The 13,682-nt window shown below is 42.1% G+C and overlaps 1 protein-coding gene across 1 annotated transcript in view; it reads right to left on the reverse strand.

The window, feature by feature from the left end:
- Positions 1 to 13,682, reverse strand: part of slc12a3 (solute carrier family 12 member 3) — a 163,448-nt gene that overhangs the window by 14,264 nt on the left and 135,502 nt on the right. Inside the window, exons 19-25 of the mRNA XM_030060541.1 lie at positions 10,710 to 10,792; positions 10,358 to 10,435; positions 10,031 to 10,132; positions 9,808 to 9,919; positions 3,041 to 3,127; positions 867 to 1,005; positions 605 to 672 (exon numbers count right to left, since the gene is read on the reverse strand). Coding sequence (XP_029916401.1) covers positions 605 to 672; positions 867 to 1,005; positions 3,041 to 3,127; positions 9,808 to 9,919; positions 10,031 to 10,132; positions 10,358 to 10,435; positions 10,710 to 10,792 — 669 coding nt within the window. The remainder of the gene's footprint in view (positions 1 to 604; positions 673 to 866; positions 1,006 to 3,040; positions 3,128 to 9,807; positions 9,920 to 10,030; positions 10,133 to 10,357; positions 10,436 to 10,709; positions 10,793 to 13,682) is intronic.

The following is a 13,682-nucleotide window of genomic DNA, read 5'->3' on the forward strand; positions in this document are numbered from 1 at the left end:
CTTCTTGACAGTTTCGGCGTGAATCTTCCGCCTTCATCAGAAGCGTCACCAGAATGTTAGATGGTGACGTGCCTTATCAGCTGGTGTTACGGAGGCGTGACCTGTCTGTCAAATTTGACAGGTCGGTCACGCCTCCTGCTGTCAGTTCGCCTCCCTAGGACTGCGGCCCAGGTGTGCGACAGCATGTATGCTCCCTCGTCCCGGTTCATTGTCCTGCTTGCACGTTTTTTAATCTCCACTGCCTCCATAATCCACCGTTGGTAGCGGTTCTCCTGCGTGCGCACGCAGGAGAACTGTCAAGAAGGTAAAACATTTTTTTTTTCTAAAAGTGTCCGTAAAAAGAAAACGTTGTGGTAATCTACTTAGGACATAATGAACCTACACCACCTACATAGGAAATATTTATAGACCTCCAAATTCTCCCTCAGAATCCACTGAATGTATATTGTCTACCATTAACTCTCTTGTTCGTCCAGGATAAATGACAAGGAAAGAGAGGAGAGACTCATGGAGCGACTTGCTACAGCCTAAATGCTGCAGGAGACAGAGCCATGCAGTGTATTATCTCATACTTCCACAAGAAAAGAGAAGAAGAAAAACTTACATAACAATCAAGGCAGCTTCTCTGGAGTATTCCTGCAGAATCTCATTCAGACGGATCTGACGGAGGGACTAAACATACACAAAGTACGTAGACAAAGTGTTTTAGCAGGTCAAAAATATTTGAGAAGAGAAGGGATAGAGGCAGATTCATAAAAAGAAAATGTTTGTCACTTTTTTCCTGCTGATGCATTGTATGCAAATGTGGTTAGTTTACCATGCATTTGTGTGTGTGTGTGTGTGTGTGTTTGTCGTGTATAACTGACTTTTGCTCTGTTCCTCTCTAGATCCTGCTCGGTGATCCTCCAGGGCTGCTTGTTTCCCCTCTGTGGCTCAGAATCAGAGCACTGCTTGGTGGTGGTCTCCAGCTTGAAGGGGCCCAGCATATTTTCAAACTGCTCAACACTGCAGTACACAGAAAACATAACAAGTATTGCTGAAAGTCAATATAATAATTTTGTGTATATGTATGTATGTATGTACAGTACAGGCCAAAAGTTTGGACACACCCTCTCATTCAATGCGTTTTCTTTATTTTCATGACAATTTACATTGTAGATTCTCACTGAAGGCATCAAAACTATGAATGAACATATGTGGAGTTATGTACTTAACAAAAAAAGGTGAAATAACTGAAAACATGTTTTATATTCTAGTTTCTTCAAAATAGCCACCCTTTGCTCCGATTACTGCTTTGCACACGCTTGGCATTCTCTCGATGAGCTTCAAGAGGTAGTCACCTGAAATGGTTTTCACTTCACAGGTGTGCCTTATCAGGGTTAATTAGTGGAATTTCTTGCTTTATCAATGGGGTTGGGACCATCAGTTGTGTTGTGCAGAAGTCAGGTTACTACACAGCCGACAGCCCTATTGGACAACTGTTAAAATTCATATTATGGCAAGAACCAATCAACTACCTAAAGAAAAACGAGTGGCCATCATTACTTTAAGAAATGAAGGTCAGTCAGTCCGAAAAATTGCAAAAACTTTAAATGTGTCCCCAAGTGGAGTCGCAAAAATCATCAAGCGCTACAACGAAACTGGCACACATGAGGACCAACCCAGGAAAGGAAGACCAAGAGTCACCTCTGCTTCTGAGGACAAGTTCATCCGAGTCACCAGCCTCGGAAATCGCAAGTTAACAGCAGCTCAGATCACAGACCAGATAAATGCCACACAGAGTTCTAGCAGCAGACCCATCTCTAGAACAACTGTTAAGAGGAGACTGCGCCAATCAGGCCTTCATGGTCAAATAGCTGCTAGGAAACCACTGCTAAGGAGAGGCAACAAGCAGAAGAGATTTGTTTGGGCCAAGAAACACAAGGAATGGACATTAGACCAGTGGAAATCTGTGCTTTGGTCTGATGAGTCCAAATTTGAGATCTTTGGTTCCAACCGCCGTGTCTTTCTTAGACGCAGAAAAGGTGAACGGATGGATTCCACATGCCTGGTTCCCACTGTGAAGCATGGAGGAGGAGGTGTCATGGTGTGGGGGTGTTTTGCTGGTGACACTGTTGGGGATTTATTCAAAATTGAAGGCACACTGAACCAGCATGGCTACCACAGCATCCTGCAGCGACATGCCATCCCATCCGGTTTGCGTGTAGTTGGACGATCATTTATTTTTCAACAGGACAATGCGCCCAAACACACCTCCAGGCTGTGTAAGGGCTATTTGACCAAGAAGGAGAGTGATGGAGTGCTGCAGCAGATGACTTGGCCTCCACAGTCACCGGACCTGAACCCAATCGAGATGGTTTGGGGTGAGCTGGACCGCAGAGTGAAGGCAAAGGGGGCAACAAGTGCTAAACACCTCTGGGAACTCCTTCAAGACTGTTGGAAAACCATTTCAGGTGACTACCTCTTGAAGCTCATCGAGAGAATGCCAAGAGTGTGCAAAGCAGTAATCAGAGCAAAGGGTGGCTATTTTGAAGAAACTAGAATATAAACTATGTTTTCAGTTATTTCACCTTTTTTTTGTTAAGTACATAACTCCACGTGTTCATTCATAGTTTTGATTCCTTCAGTTAGAATCTACAATGTAAATAGTCATGAAAATAAAGAAAACGCATTGAATGAGAAGGTGTGTCCAAACTTTTGGCCTGTACTGTATATAAAATCCATAAAAATCCATAAAAATCCATACCTAAAGCCCTGAAGTGGTAGGACTGCTGTGTTTATTCTTAAACACTATGGCTGATTCTTAAACAACAACAGTGTGAATTACATGTGGTATCACAACATAAAAAAAACAATCTTGAGATGAATCCTTTTTTATTATTTTGCTTGCACTTTGTTTCATTCTCACAGATGCACTTCTGGGTGGCTCACCAGATAAGAGTGTGTACCATGTATTAAGCCTGAGTCCTGATCGCAGCCCTCTGTACTCTGTCAAATAAAGCAGAAATCCCACCAAAAAAATGTGTTCTGGCAGCTTTACCTTCCTGGTCTGGGATTCAACTGGATTTCAGGAAGTACACAAACATCGTGGAAACCAAGACGGAATTTCTTGATCAGTGCTAAAATCCTGAAAAAGGAAATAGTATTGTATTTTAACAATGCCTTACTGTGTGTTAAAACCAAACATGAAGTCAGTTTTTCACGTGATGCAATTATATGCAGTCAAAACAAAGATGCAAAGAGAGGCGTTTTTGCACCGGATGATACAAATGACGCAAATTTCTGTTTCAGCAAAACATTTGCTAACTTTCTGTCACAGTTTTTCTTTTTTTTTTCGTCAGTTTTTCCACTTTCACAATTGGTCTGAACACACTATTACCCAATTAAGACACTTTGGCCATATTTACATAAATCTGCAGTAACAGCTATTCTGCCATGCAAACTTAATAGTGTGGTAATGTGATGGTGAAAGCCAGTGAGAATCAACATGTTAATGGGCAGTGTTGGGCAGTAGCAACGTTACAAGTAGCGACGTTACTAGTTTAACTACATTTGTCAGTAGCGTGGTCGTAGCGTCGCTGTTTTCCAAATCAAATAGCTTTTAAGTAGTGAAACTATTTTGATGATCAAATAGCGCGGTAGCGTCCACAGAAGCTACATTTTCCCAGCCATTTCTCAAACTTAACCGCAACGGAGCTTTTGCTGCGGTTTGATATCTGACATAGATCGGGAGCAGTGGGTGACGTCACCGCCGCTCACGGACCTGTACGTGTAGCTGACAGCCGCTTTTCTGTTTGACGTCGCGTACCTGTCCTAATTGTCTGCTGCAGCGGGACATGAGCACGTGTGTTGCGTGAACAAGCAGCTGTTAAGAAAGCTGGTAAGAAGGAAAAAACTTTGGAACACAGAGGCAGAAACTACATGCAAACACAGGTGTGCACACATACACACACTAACATATATACACACGTCCCCCACATTAGTATAAATGCACTACCTGCTTTTTGTTATTATATGAAGCACGTTGTGTATTTTTGTTGCCATGGTTTGTAGCTTTGATGTAGTTAAGCTACATTTTGTCACTGTATTGCAGCTTAGCTTGCTATATTATCCGGAGGGTAGCTTCAGTGTAGTGAAGCTTCATTTAATGCAGAGTAACTGGTAGCTTAGCTCACTACATTTTCCAAGTAGCTTGCCCAACACTGTTAATGGGCATATACTGTACATATTTAACACCCTTGATACTCAGCCCTGCCTGCAGGCTGAGTATCGCCAACAGAAATTCTTGCATTAAGAGAACAGTTTATGGCAATCTGGGTTTTAACTCCTCCAGAAAAAACTCCATAATTTTCATGCACTCCCATTTACCATGGTCAAATCAATTCATCTCAATGAACTTAATTTATTCCCAAAGGGCAATTGAGATGGCAGGTATTACAATACTCACATAGAAATATAAAAACATATTTCACAAGAATAAACATTGAAAAAGCAATCCTGGTAATATGCAGTTGGAGTGCATCAGTGATTTGGGGAGTTGACTCTATTGCTTTATTATTATTGTTGTTGTATAAATTCATGTTTCCAAGAACAGCATTAAACACTGGTCTCGGTTTAACCATAATTTTAATATGTTTACATATACTGTAGCTGGAATAATACAGAACTTGAATTCATTTTCAGTAGCCTACTGAACATGAGTTGCAATTACCATCTTATAAAAACTGCTGGTGTGTTGTGTGCAGTGGTGTCCTTTTAAAGAGCATATTGCAGGTTAAAATTTTTACAAAATTTATACTTAACCTTGTGTGAAAATGACCATGTGAAAGGTTGCAGGATTTAACATGTTTTACAAGATATAAGGGCACATATTCAGAGGAAAAAGTGGCCCTTTTGAGCAAACCGCCTAAAAATGCTTTTTTTTTTTTCAACATCGCATCATATGACGTAACAAGAGGGAGTTGGTCTCCTCGGCTCTGCTCCAGTTTAGTGCGCAGTCGTAGGTGGTAGTAAGTCTGAGCAGTCGTGGTGTAGTGAATTGGTCTGTTTTCAGTAGTTTTACATAGCATTTATTTATCATACCATACCATACCATACCATCTTCTGCCGCTTATCCGGGGCCGGGTCGCGAGGGCAGCAGTCTAAGCAGGGACACCCAGACTTCCCTCTCCCCAGACACTTCCGCCAGCTCCTCAGGAGGAAGACCAAGGCGTTCCCAGGCCAGCCGAGAGACATAGTCCCTCCAGCGTGTCCTGGGTCTTCCCCGGGGCCTCCTCCCAGTGGGGCATGCCCGGAACACCTTCCCAGGGAGGCGTCCAGGGGGCATCCGAAACAGATGCCCAAGCCACCTCAACTGGTTTCTCTCGATGCGGAGGAGCAGCGGCTCTACTCCGAGCTCCTCCCGAGTGACCGAGCTCCTCACCCTATCTCTAAGGGAGTGCCCGGCCACCCTGCGAAGGAAACTCATTTCGGCCGCTTGTATCCGCGATCTTGTCCTTTCGGTCATTACCCGTAGCTCATGACCATAGGTGAGGGTAGGAACGTAGATCAACTGGTAAATTGACAGCTTCGCCTTTCGGCTCAGCTCCTTCTTCACCACAACGGATCTGTACACTGACTGCATCACTGCGGAGGCCGCACCGATCCGCCTGTCAATCTCACGCTCCATCCTTCCCTCACTCGTGAACAAGACCCCGAGATACTTGAACTCCTCCACTTGAGGCAGGACTTCTCCACCAACCCACAAACCTTTTTCCGGTCGGGAACCATGGCCTCAGACTTGGAGGTGCCAATTCTCATCCCAGCCGCTTCACACTCGGCTGCAAACCACCCCAATGCCTGCTGAAGGTCCTGCCTTGAAGGAGCCAACAGGACAACATCATCCAGCGTTTATCATCATCATGGTAAATTATTGTGTTTGTGCTGGTTGCACAAACTCCAACGTGTCAGGACATCGGCTCCACCGTTTTCAAGGAGAGAAACTCAGTGCGACCATAAATGACAGCAAAACACAGTAGACGCTCACACTGAGCTGAAATGAAACAAGTTCACGTAAATTAGGTAAATAACAAATTTATTTTATTTATTTATTTAAACTTTATTTAACCAGGCAAATCATTAAGAACAAGTTCTTATTTACAGTGATGGCCTGTCAAGAGGCATAAACCTCTTGGGGGAGGGAAGGGGGGGGTATTTACATTGAGCTGAGTTGACAACAACTACAGTCGTTACTTTACTGTAAAGGCCTGCTCACATTAGGGCCAATTGCCCCCGGTATGCACGTCGTCACATTGAAATACGACAACAGGCATGGTCCGACATCATCATAAATCAATATAGTTCAAATACATTCATCATGTCTTCCTAAAAGATGTTTTTGTTTTAATCAGACATAGATTAAGGGATGTTTATTTACCTTGTCAGTTTCGGAGGTAACTTCCTCCTTCTTCAGAAAGCGTCCGACTGACAGCCAGAGCAGCATGTCAGCTTGCTGCTACTTTCAACCGGGTGGCCGCGGCCGGCCCACCTGATGCTGGCCGGCATCAGAAACCCTAATCTCCTGAACTCAGGACTCACCTCTAACCCAAAGGCCACAATGCCAGCATACTGTAAAATCATCATCCCCATACCCAAGTGTGTTGAATAAAAGTTAAATATGAACAGTCAACTTTGCATTTTGGTGGAAACAAATACACTACTCACAAAAAGTTAGGGATATTTGGCTTTTGGGTGAAATTTATGGAAAATGTAAAAAGTTCACACTACAGTGATATTATATCAGGAAAGTAGGGCATTTAAGTAGAAGCATACACTGGTGATTTCCTCATCCCAAACAATTTCTTGAAACAAAAGCCAACAACAGTGGTGGATATACCACAACAAAAAATGTCAGTGTCTCAATAACTTGTCATGTGCCCTTGAGCATCAATTACAGCTTGACAACGACATCTCATGCTGTTCACAAGTCGAATTATTGTCTGCTGAGGCATGGCATCCCACTCTTCTTGAAGGGCGGCCCTCAGGACATTGAGGTTCTGGGGTACAGAGCTCCGAGCCTCTACACGGCGACTCAGCTGATCCCATAGGTTTTCTATGGGATTCAGGTCTGGAGAAAGTGCAGGCCACTCCATTTGAGGTACCCCAGTCTCCAGCAGCTGTTCCCTAATCATGCGACCTCGATGAGCTTGAGCATTGTCGTCCATGAAGATGAAATTAGGCCTGTGTTGTTCATGCAGGGGCACAATGACTGGATTAATGATGTTATTCAGGTGGCATGGGCTTGTCACTGTACCATTCACAAAGTGTAGGTCAGTTCTGTACTGACGTGTTGTCTTGGTCTCATGAGGTCAAGATGTGAACAGCATGATGAGGAGGACTGTTTAAATGCCAATTCTAATTGAACCAGGAAATTTATTGGTTGATTCATGGATCAAACACCTGATATGAATTTTGCCGTTAAGCTCCTTGTTAGAGAACAGCAACTTGTGCAAAAAGTACTGAAACACTGAACAGTTGGACATGTGCATTCAAAAGTTTACAGAAGGTCACATTAAGTTCACCTGTAAAGGTTATAATGCATTTTAGGTTCATCCTGACATTTCACCCGAAAGCAGAATATCCCTAACTTTTTGTGAGTAGTGTATGTTGCATGATTCAACGCAAATTCAACTGTGCACCATGATTCACATATGCAAATAATTTGATCATCATCAATCAGTAGCCTATACTCCACTAGGCTACAGCACTTCCACTGAGACAGACAATCATCATATCAGCATCACGATTCAATTTCCTGCATTTATATGCATTTTAATGGGTAGTTTGAACCACTTCATACGCACACCTAACAACAATACTGCACACAGTCTTATGCCTGAATTAATAGCCTACACCTCTTACTAACGCTGTATAACTGCTGGTCGTTGCATTACTATCCTACAACAGAACAGACATAGGATTATTATGAAGAGAAAATTAGTTGCACACGGGTGATACCATTAATATCTTAATGTAGGATATTTACATAAAAAGCCCCGATGGATCAGGTTAATTTCATTTGAACAACAGATTTCCTGAGCATTTATATGGGCTACGCAAACTTCAATCCAATCTACATGATAAAAAATTAATCAGTGGACCACCAAAGTAACGTTTGACTATTTAATTAAATCAATTTAAAATTACTGGAGGAGGTGTGCTCCAGTACGGTACGGGCGCTCATGCACGAGCACATGCACGGTCACGCACGCAGTGCGCGAACGTGGATACGACGTAAATCATGCCATCCTCCTGCTTCCACAAAATTGTGTAACGCGCGCAGCGCGATTAACTGCGAATCGCGGCATTGCACAATCAATAATCAACTGATAATAATAATCAACCAGATCCCGCAGACCTGACCGGGTGGCCACGCACATCGTGCGGTGCAGGCCGGCACTGAGCAGGCACCGCTCCCCCAAAATTTCACAATGACTACGTTTACATGCACGCTGTATTCCGGTTCGGGTCAATATTCTGGGTAAGGTAACTGTGCTGCGGCAACTGGAATATTCCGTTTACATGTTACTTGGCATGTTCCCGTGTTTCGCCGTATTCCACTCTCTTACATAATGCGTCACTCAGCTGCGGGGGGCAGCAGTACGCATATAGGCGTCTGGTCTGCCAGAAATACAGAAGGAGAAGTCTTCTTCTTCTTCTGTCGCTATTTCTGTTTTTTCTCCCATCGATATCCTCCATGATATTTAAGTCTTTGATCAGCTGAAGGCAGACTGCAGTCTCCTGGCTCTTGCTGCTTTTCGCCATGCTGTAGTGTGCGCCATGTCGTTTTCCCCATAGACGTAATATACGTATATTATGTCTATGGTTTTCCCTGCTTGCAGTAATCATAGCAACAAAGACGCCCCAGAATTCCTTGTGAATCGAGCATGCGCACTTGTGACTGAATATTCCGGTTTGGGGCATTTTCCAACTAAGGTGTTTACATGCCTCAGTATTCCGGTTGGAACAGGCATATGTCAGGGGTCTGATTCGGAATTCTCTCCAATCGGAATATGACCTTAATTGGGTTCAGTGCGTGTTTACATGACACGTGAGCAACCAGAATATTGCGAATATTCCGAATAATACCGGAATATGGTGTGCATGTAAATGTGCTCAATGTTTCCAGCGCAAACGTTTCGTAAACTGGTTATGCCAATATTCACGACAGTTTGACTCAGCTAGGGAAAATTCCCAAAAATTCCCTGGAAATTCATGATAATGTAACATGTTTGCATGCATATCTGCTTATAACAAACCAAAATGTTCACTATGTATACATATATATGACTGGGTGAATGCAGTGAATATAAATTCTCGAAAATTCCCCCAAAATTCCCGTTTATTCCCTTTAATTGCCGTTAATTTCCGAAAATTCCCATGGAAAATTTCCAACTTTGAAAATTCCGGGAATTTTGCAACACTAGTTCCTACATCATTTTGCTACACATTGATTCACTGGGGTCTCCAACCTGCAATATGCTCTTTAAGGATGCCTTATGTGGCATGAAAATCAGCAGAAGGAGGTGGTAGTGCCAACAGAGCACAAGCAATGAAAGTCAGTCAGAGAAGCCCTTTTATGAATCAGGAGAATGCCTACCACTGAAGGAGTGTGGTAGGCGTTCAATGTGCAGTCTTCCAGGCGGAAAGGAAGAACGTAAAGAAGGCACTATGGAACTATGTGTTTCCCGGCAGCAGTGAGGTTGTTGTGCATGAAAAGCAGGAATGAAGCAGTGACTGAGTGAATGGATGAAGGTTTAAAGGGCTCACTCCTCTCTCTGCTGCTCCTTCCTAGTTGCATCTCCGCCCACAAACACTCTGACCTTACATCTGGCCCAGCGTCTCCTACGAGTCAGCAGATAGGGCAACAGTAGGGTCAGACCTGCTGATTGAAACACACACACACACACACACACACACACACACACACACGATGGTGGAAGCCACATAGATGGATAGATAGATCAACACATGGATGGACGGATGATCAGACCTCCATCATCTGAGAGCCAGTACACATCTATGGTCTTCTTTCCTTGTTTCTTCTGAAACACTGTACCCAGCTGAGGCTCTGTTCCAACAGAGGTGCGGTTAGCTGTAAACAACATTGTAATCAACATAACATTATTTTAAAAACACAAATATTATGAATAATTTATGAAAATTGTGGTTGGCATTCAGTCTGTTAATCCTTGATTTTACTTGAACATGTTTTTTTTTTTTTTTTTTTTAAGAATTCATGTGTTAAAGCTGTACCAGGCAAGATTTTTAGGTAAAAATTTAGCTAGATGTAAATCATCTGATCATATCAGACACATACATGTACTGATGGTTTGAATGTGGGTAAGGGTAGGCATGTTGTTTTCACTCTCCTGTCCATCATCAAAGCCTGAGCTAACTAAAACAAAAAAGAAAGAATAAGTTGTATACATGAACTTTTATGTTCACATTCTTGCAGCAGGTAATATTGATGAGAATGAAGGGAATAACACTGTTCAGACATTTCAAATATACAGTGCATCCTGCATGATCATGACACAATTCAACCAACCACCCAAATTTCAAACAAACTTTCCACAATATTAACACTAGCACACAAAGGTTTACAGCAAAGACACCATATTTCAGTTTATTAATCCAGGCAAATTGGTGATGTACTTGAAGGTTCTTACTGTCGGACTGAGGTGAACGGTAGACATCTAGTCCTTCCTTCATCCTGAGCACACACACACCATACTGTAGGTCGAATGCATCACTGAAACACAAACACACACACACACACACACACACACACACATACACACACATACAGATATACATGACATGTACACACATACACAGAGCAACAAACTTTGCGCTGCCTGGTGCTTCATGAGCACTATGTTGTCCTCGCTACAGTGTAGGAACTGCAGCTATACAACTAGCTAAACTCTTCCCTGCAAATGATTGACTTGAGTCGTAGTGAGCTTGCGTTGCTGTTTACTGTGGCTCTTTTATATCATCTTACAGGACAGAGTGAAAACTGTAACAAAACAAAATACGAAAATCATCATTTTACTCTGCAACATGTGCTTTTTTCAATGTAAATACATATAGATGAAATATTTTTAATACAAACTCATCAAATGCTTTTCCATGTAAATATCTATTTTTAACAATAACATATATACAACTATGAAATTATTTACTTACGACATTGCCTCTGTGGCATTTACAGTGTGAATTACTTTTAAGGAACACACAAACACTGATGACTGATTTAGCTAGTTTCTTCAAACTAAGTTAAGTGAGAACATGTAACTTCCTCAGTAAACACATTTCAAAATAAAGGTATTTCAAAAATAAAAGCATGTTCAAATCTATGCCATAAGGGCAACACAAGCACTGTCTAATTAGCCCATGTTGTCTAAATGTATTTATTTAGTCAGGTGGTTATGTGAACACTTGATGCAAATTTTCCATCTCAGTTACTGGCTTCAGACTTGGGTTACATAAAAATAGTCATATTTAGCTTAATACATGAAGCTTATGTTCACTAAGGAATGCCATCTCTGTGCCACTTTCTCTGCCACTTTCCTTTGCTTAGACCAGCAACCTCTGGCCCATGGCCAAAATGGGTTCACCTGCAATATTTTAGTATCAGTTGTTCATAACTGTTCATTCTGACCTATATTGTCATAAGCTTCCTACATGCTCCTACGCCAGGCCAGATACACTAGACTTCATAATGTTCCTGTAACAAATTCTCCATCCAAGTATAGCATCACCAATGTGGAGCAGTGAGAAAATTATGCTTGATGCTTGGTCAATTCTCCAGCTGTATGACAAACACACATAAATGTGTCTCATTAGTGTCACATCCTCACCAGATGCAGATGCACAAAGTCCATACATGTACAAAGTCCATACATAGGCCTATGCTTTCTGTTGTACTCAGATCTTATTCTGTTGTACTTAGATCTTATTCTTTATTTTTATTTTTTTTATTTAATTAATCTGTAATCTGTGGATACTGCTGAAAAACTGTGAATTTCCTGCGGGATGAATAAAGTATCTATATATCTATCTATCTATCTATCTATCTATCTATCTATCTATGCCACTTCCCACACATAAACTGGTAATTATAAAAATGCGTCATGAGAATGTGTGCATCCCATACATTCTTCTGAGTATGTATACACGTTTTCCAAGTGGTCTGAGGGTGATGTGATGAGGTGGGGAAAACACTGGTGGTAAAACACTGTTTGCTAATCAAAGGCATATTCATTGAGGTAACACTGATTAATTGCTTATAATTTTAACCTTGCTTTAATTTACAATAAGTTAGAGTCAACATTATAGGTGTTAATAACTGTTTTTTTTATTCTGCAAAACACTAAAAGACCTTGGCTGCGGTGGTAAACCCAAGGCCAAGGAGGCAAATATAGGGCTCCAAACTGAGGGCATAGAGTTTGATAAAAGCCAAGTCAGAATGGTTTTTAATACGCTCTGATAACTTTGTGGATGAGTAAAACCATTGTTACATGTATGTAATTGGGAGTACTGCAGATGAGTATGATATGCCTTAATGATGTGTCTTAATGTCCACATTTCTCTGCCTTCCTCCTGTGCTTGTGTGTGTGTGTTTTTTTTTTATATGTCAGTGCCCTTGATAATGACAGGGTTTCCGCTACATGTAATTGATCGTGGCGCACCGCCACGGCTAAATAAAAGCCGCCACGGCTTGGGAATGATGATTTTTTTTTTTTTTTTTTCGGGTGTTAACACAATTTAAAGTATATTGTATGAATGACCTGTGAAAACGACCCTACATACACACATAGCATATATTTGCGCACATATACTTACTATGATCAGAGTTTTAAATGATACATTAAATATCACGACATGTTACACTACGCCGCAATTAATTTTATTTTGAAAACGCACCGGAGTTATCACCCCCCTGCTTTGTCCTACTGCTGCGCGCTTTTTCGGATTGTGGATGGCTTGTGGCTGGGGCTTCTGCAGTGTTCCTGGTAGTATTTGGGGGGCAGGAGCTGCTACAGGAACGTCCTCTGGCTCGGCCCTCTCACCTGCCATGACTCCACTGAGAGGCCGAGTGAGAGGACGTTCCTGTAAAGTTACCGGGCGGTTGCGCGACCATGACCGGGGCATCAAAATGCGTGTTGTTAAAAAAGCCTGTTGTTAGCGTTAGCTAACGTCCGCTAAAGCTAACGTTAGCGTCCCTAAAAATGCCGGCTAAAAAGTGTGTTGTTAGCGTTAGCTAGCACGTTAGCGTTAGCTTGGTAGTGTTGGTCGTGTTGCTAGGGACGCCTAGTGCCCGGCTGTTTGCTTTCTGTTGACACTACATCGCGCCGAGAGTAAATCCAGTCAGCACCAAGTAAACCCCAAGCCCCACCCAGGTTTGGTTTTTCTCAGCATCAATGGGCCACCTCTGGCTGAGTTGAACTACAATAGAGCCTTAGAGCTCTTTTTAAAAAAAAAAAAAAAAAAAAAGAAAGATGAAGTGCTCTCAGCCAGGCTGCACACTGGGGGGGTTCGTCCACCTCAGCACCACAGTTTCAAAAAATCCTGGGGGAAACCCTGAATGATATTATTGTTATAATTAGTATTGTTTTTATCATTCTTGTTTTTTTTTT

This window comes from Myripristis murdjan, chromosome 9 (genome assembly GCF_902150065.1).
Source record: "Myripristis murdjan chromosome 9, fMyrMur1.1, whole genome shotgun sequence".
Taxonomy (NCBI): domain Eukaryota; kingdom Metazoa; phylum Chordata; class Actinopteri; order Holocentriformes; family Holocentridae; genus Myripristis; species Myripristis murdjan.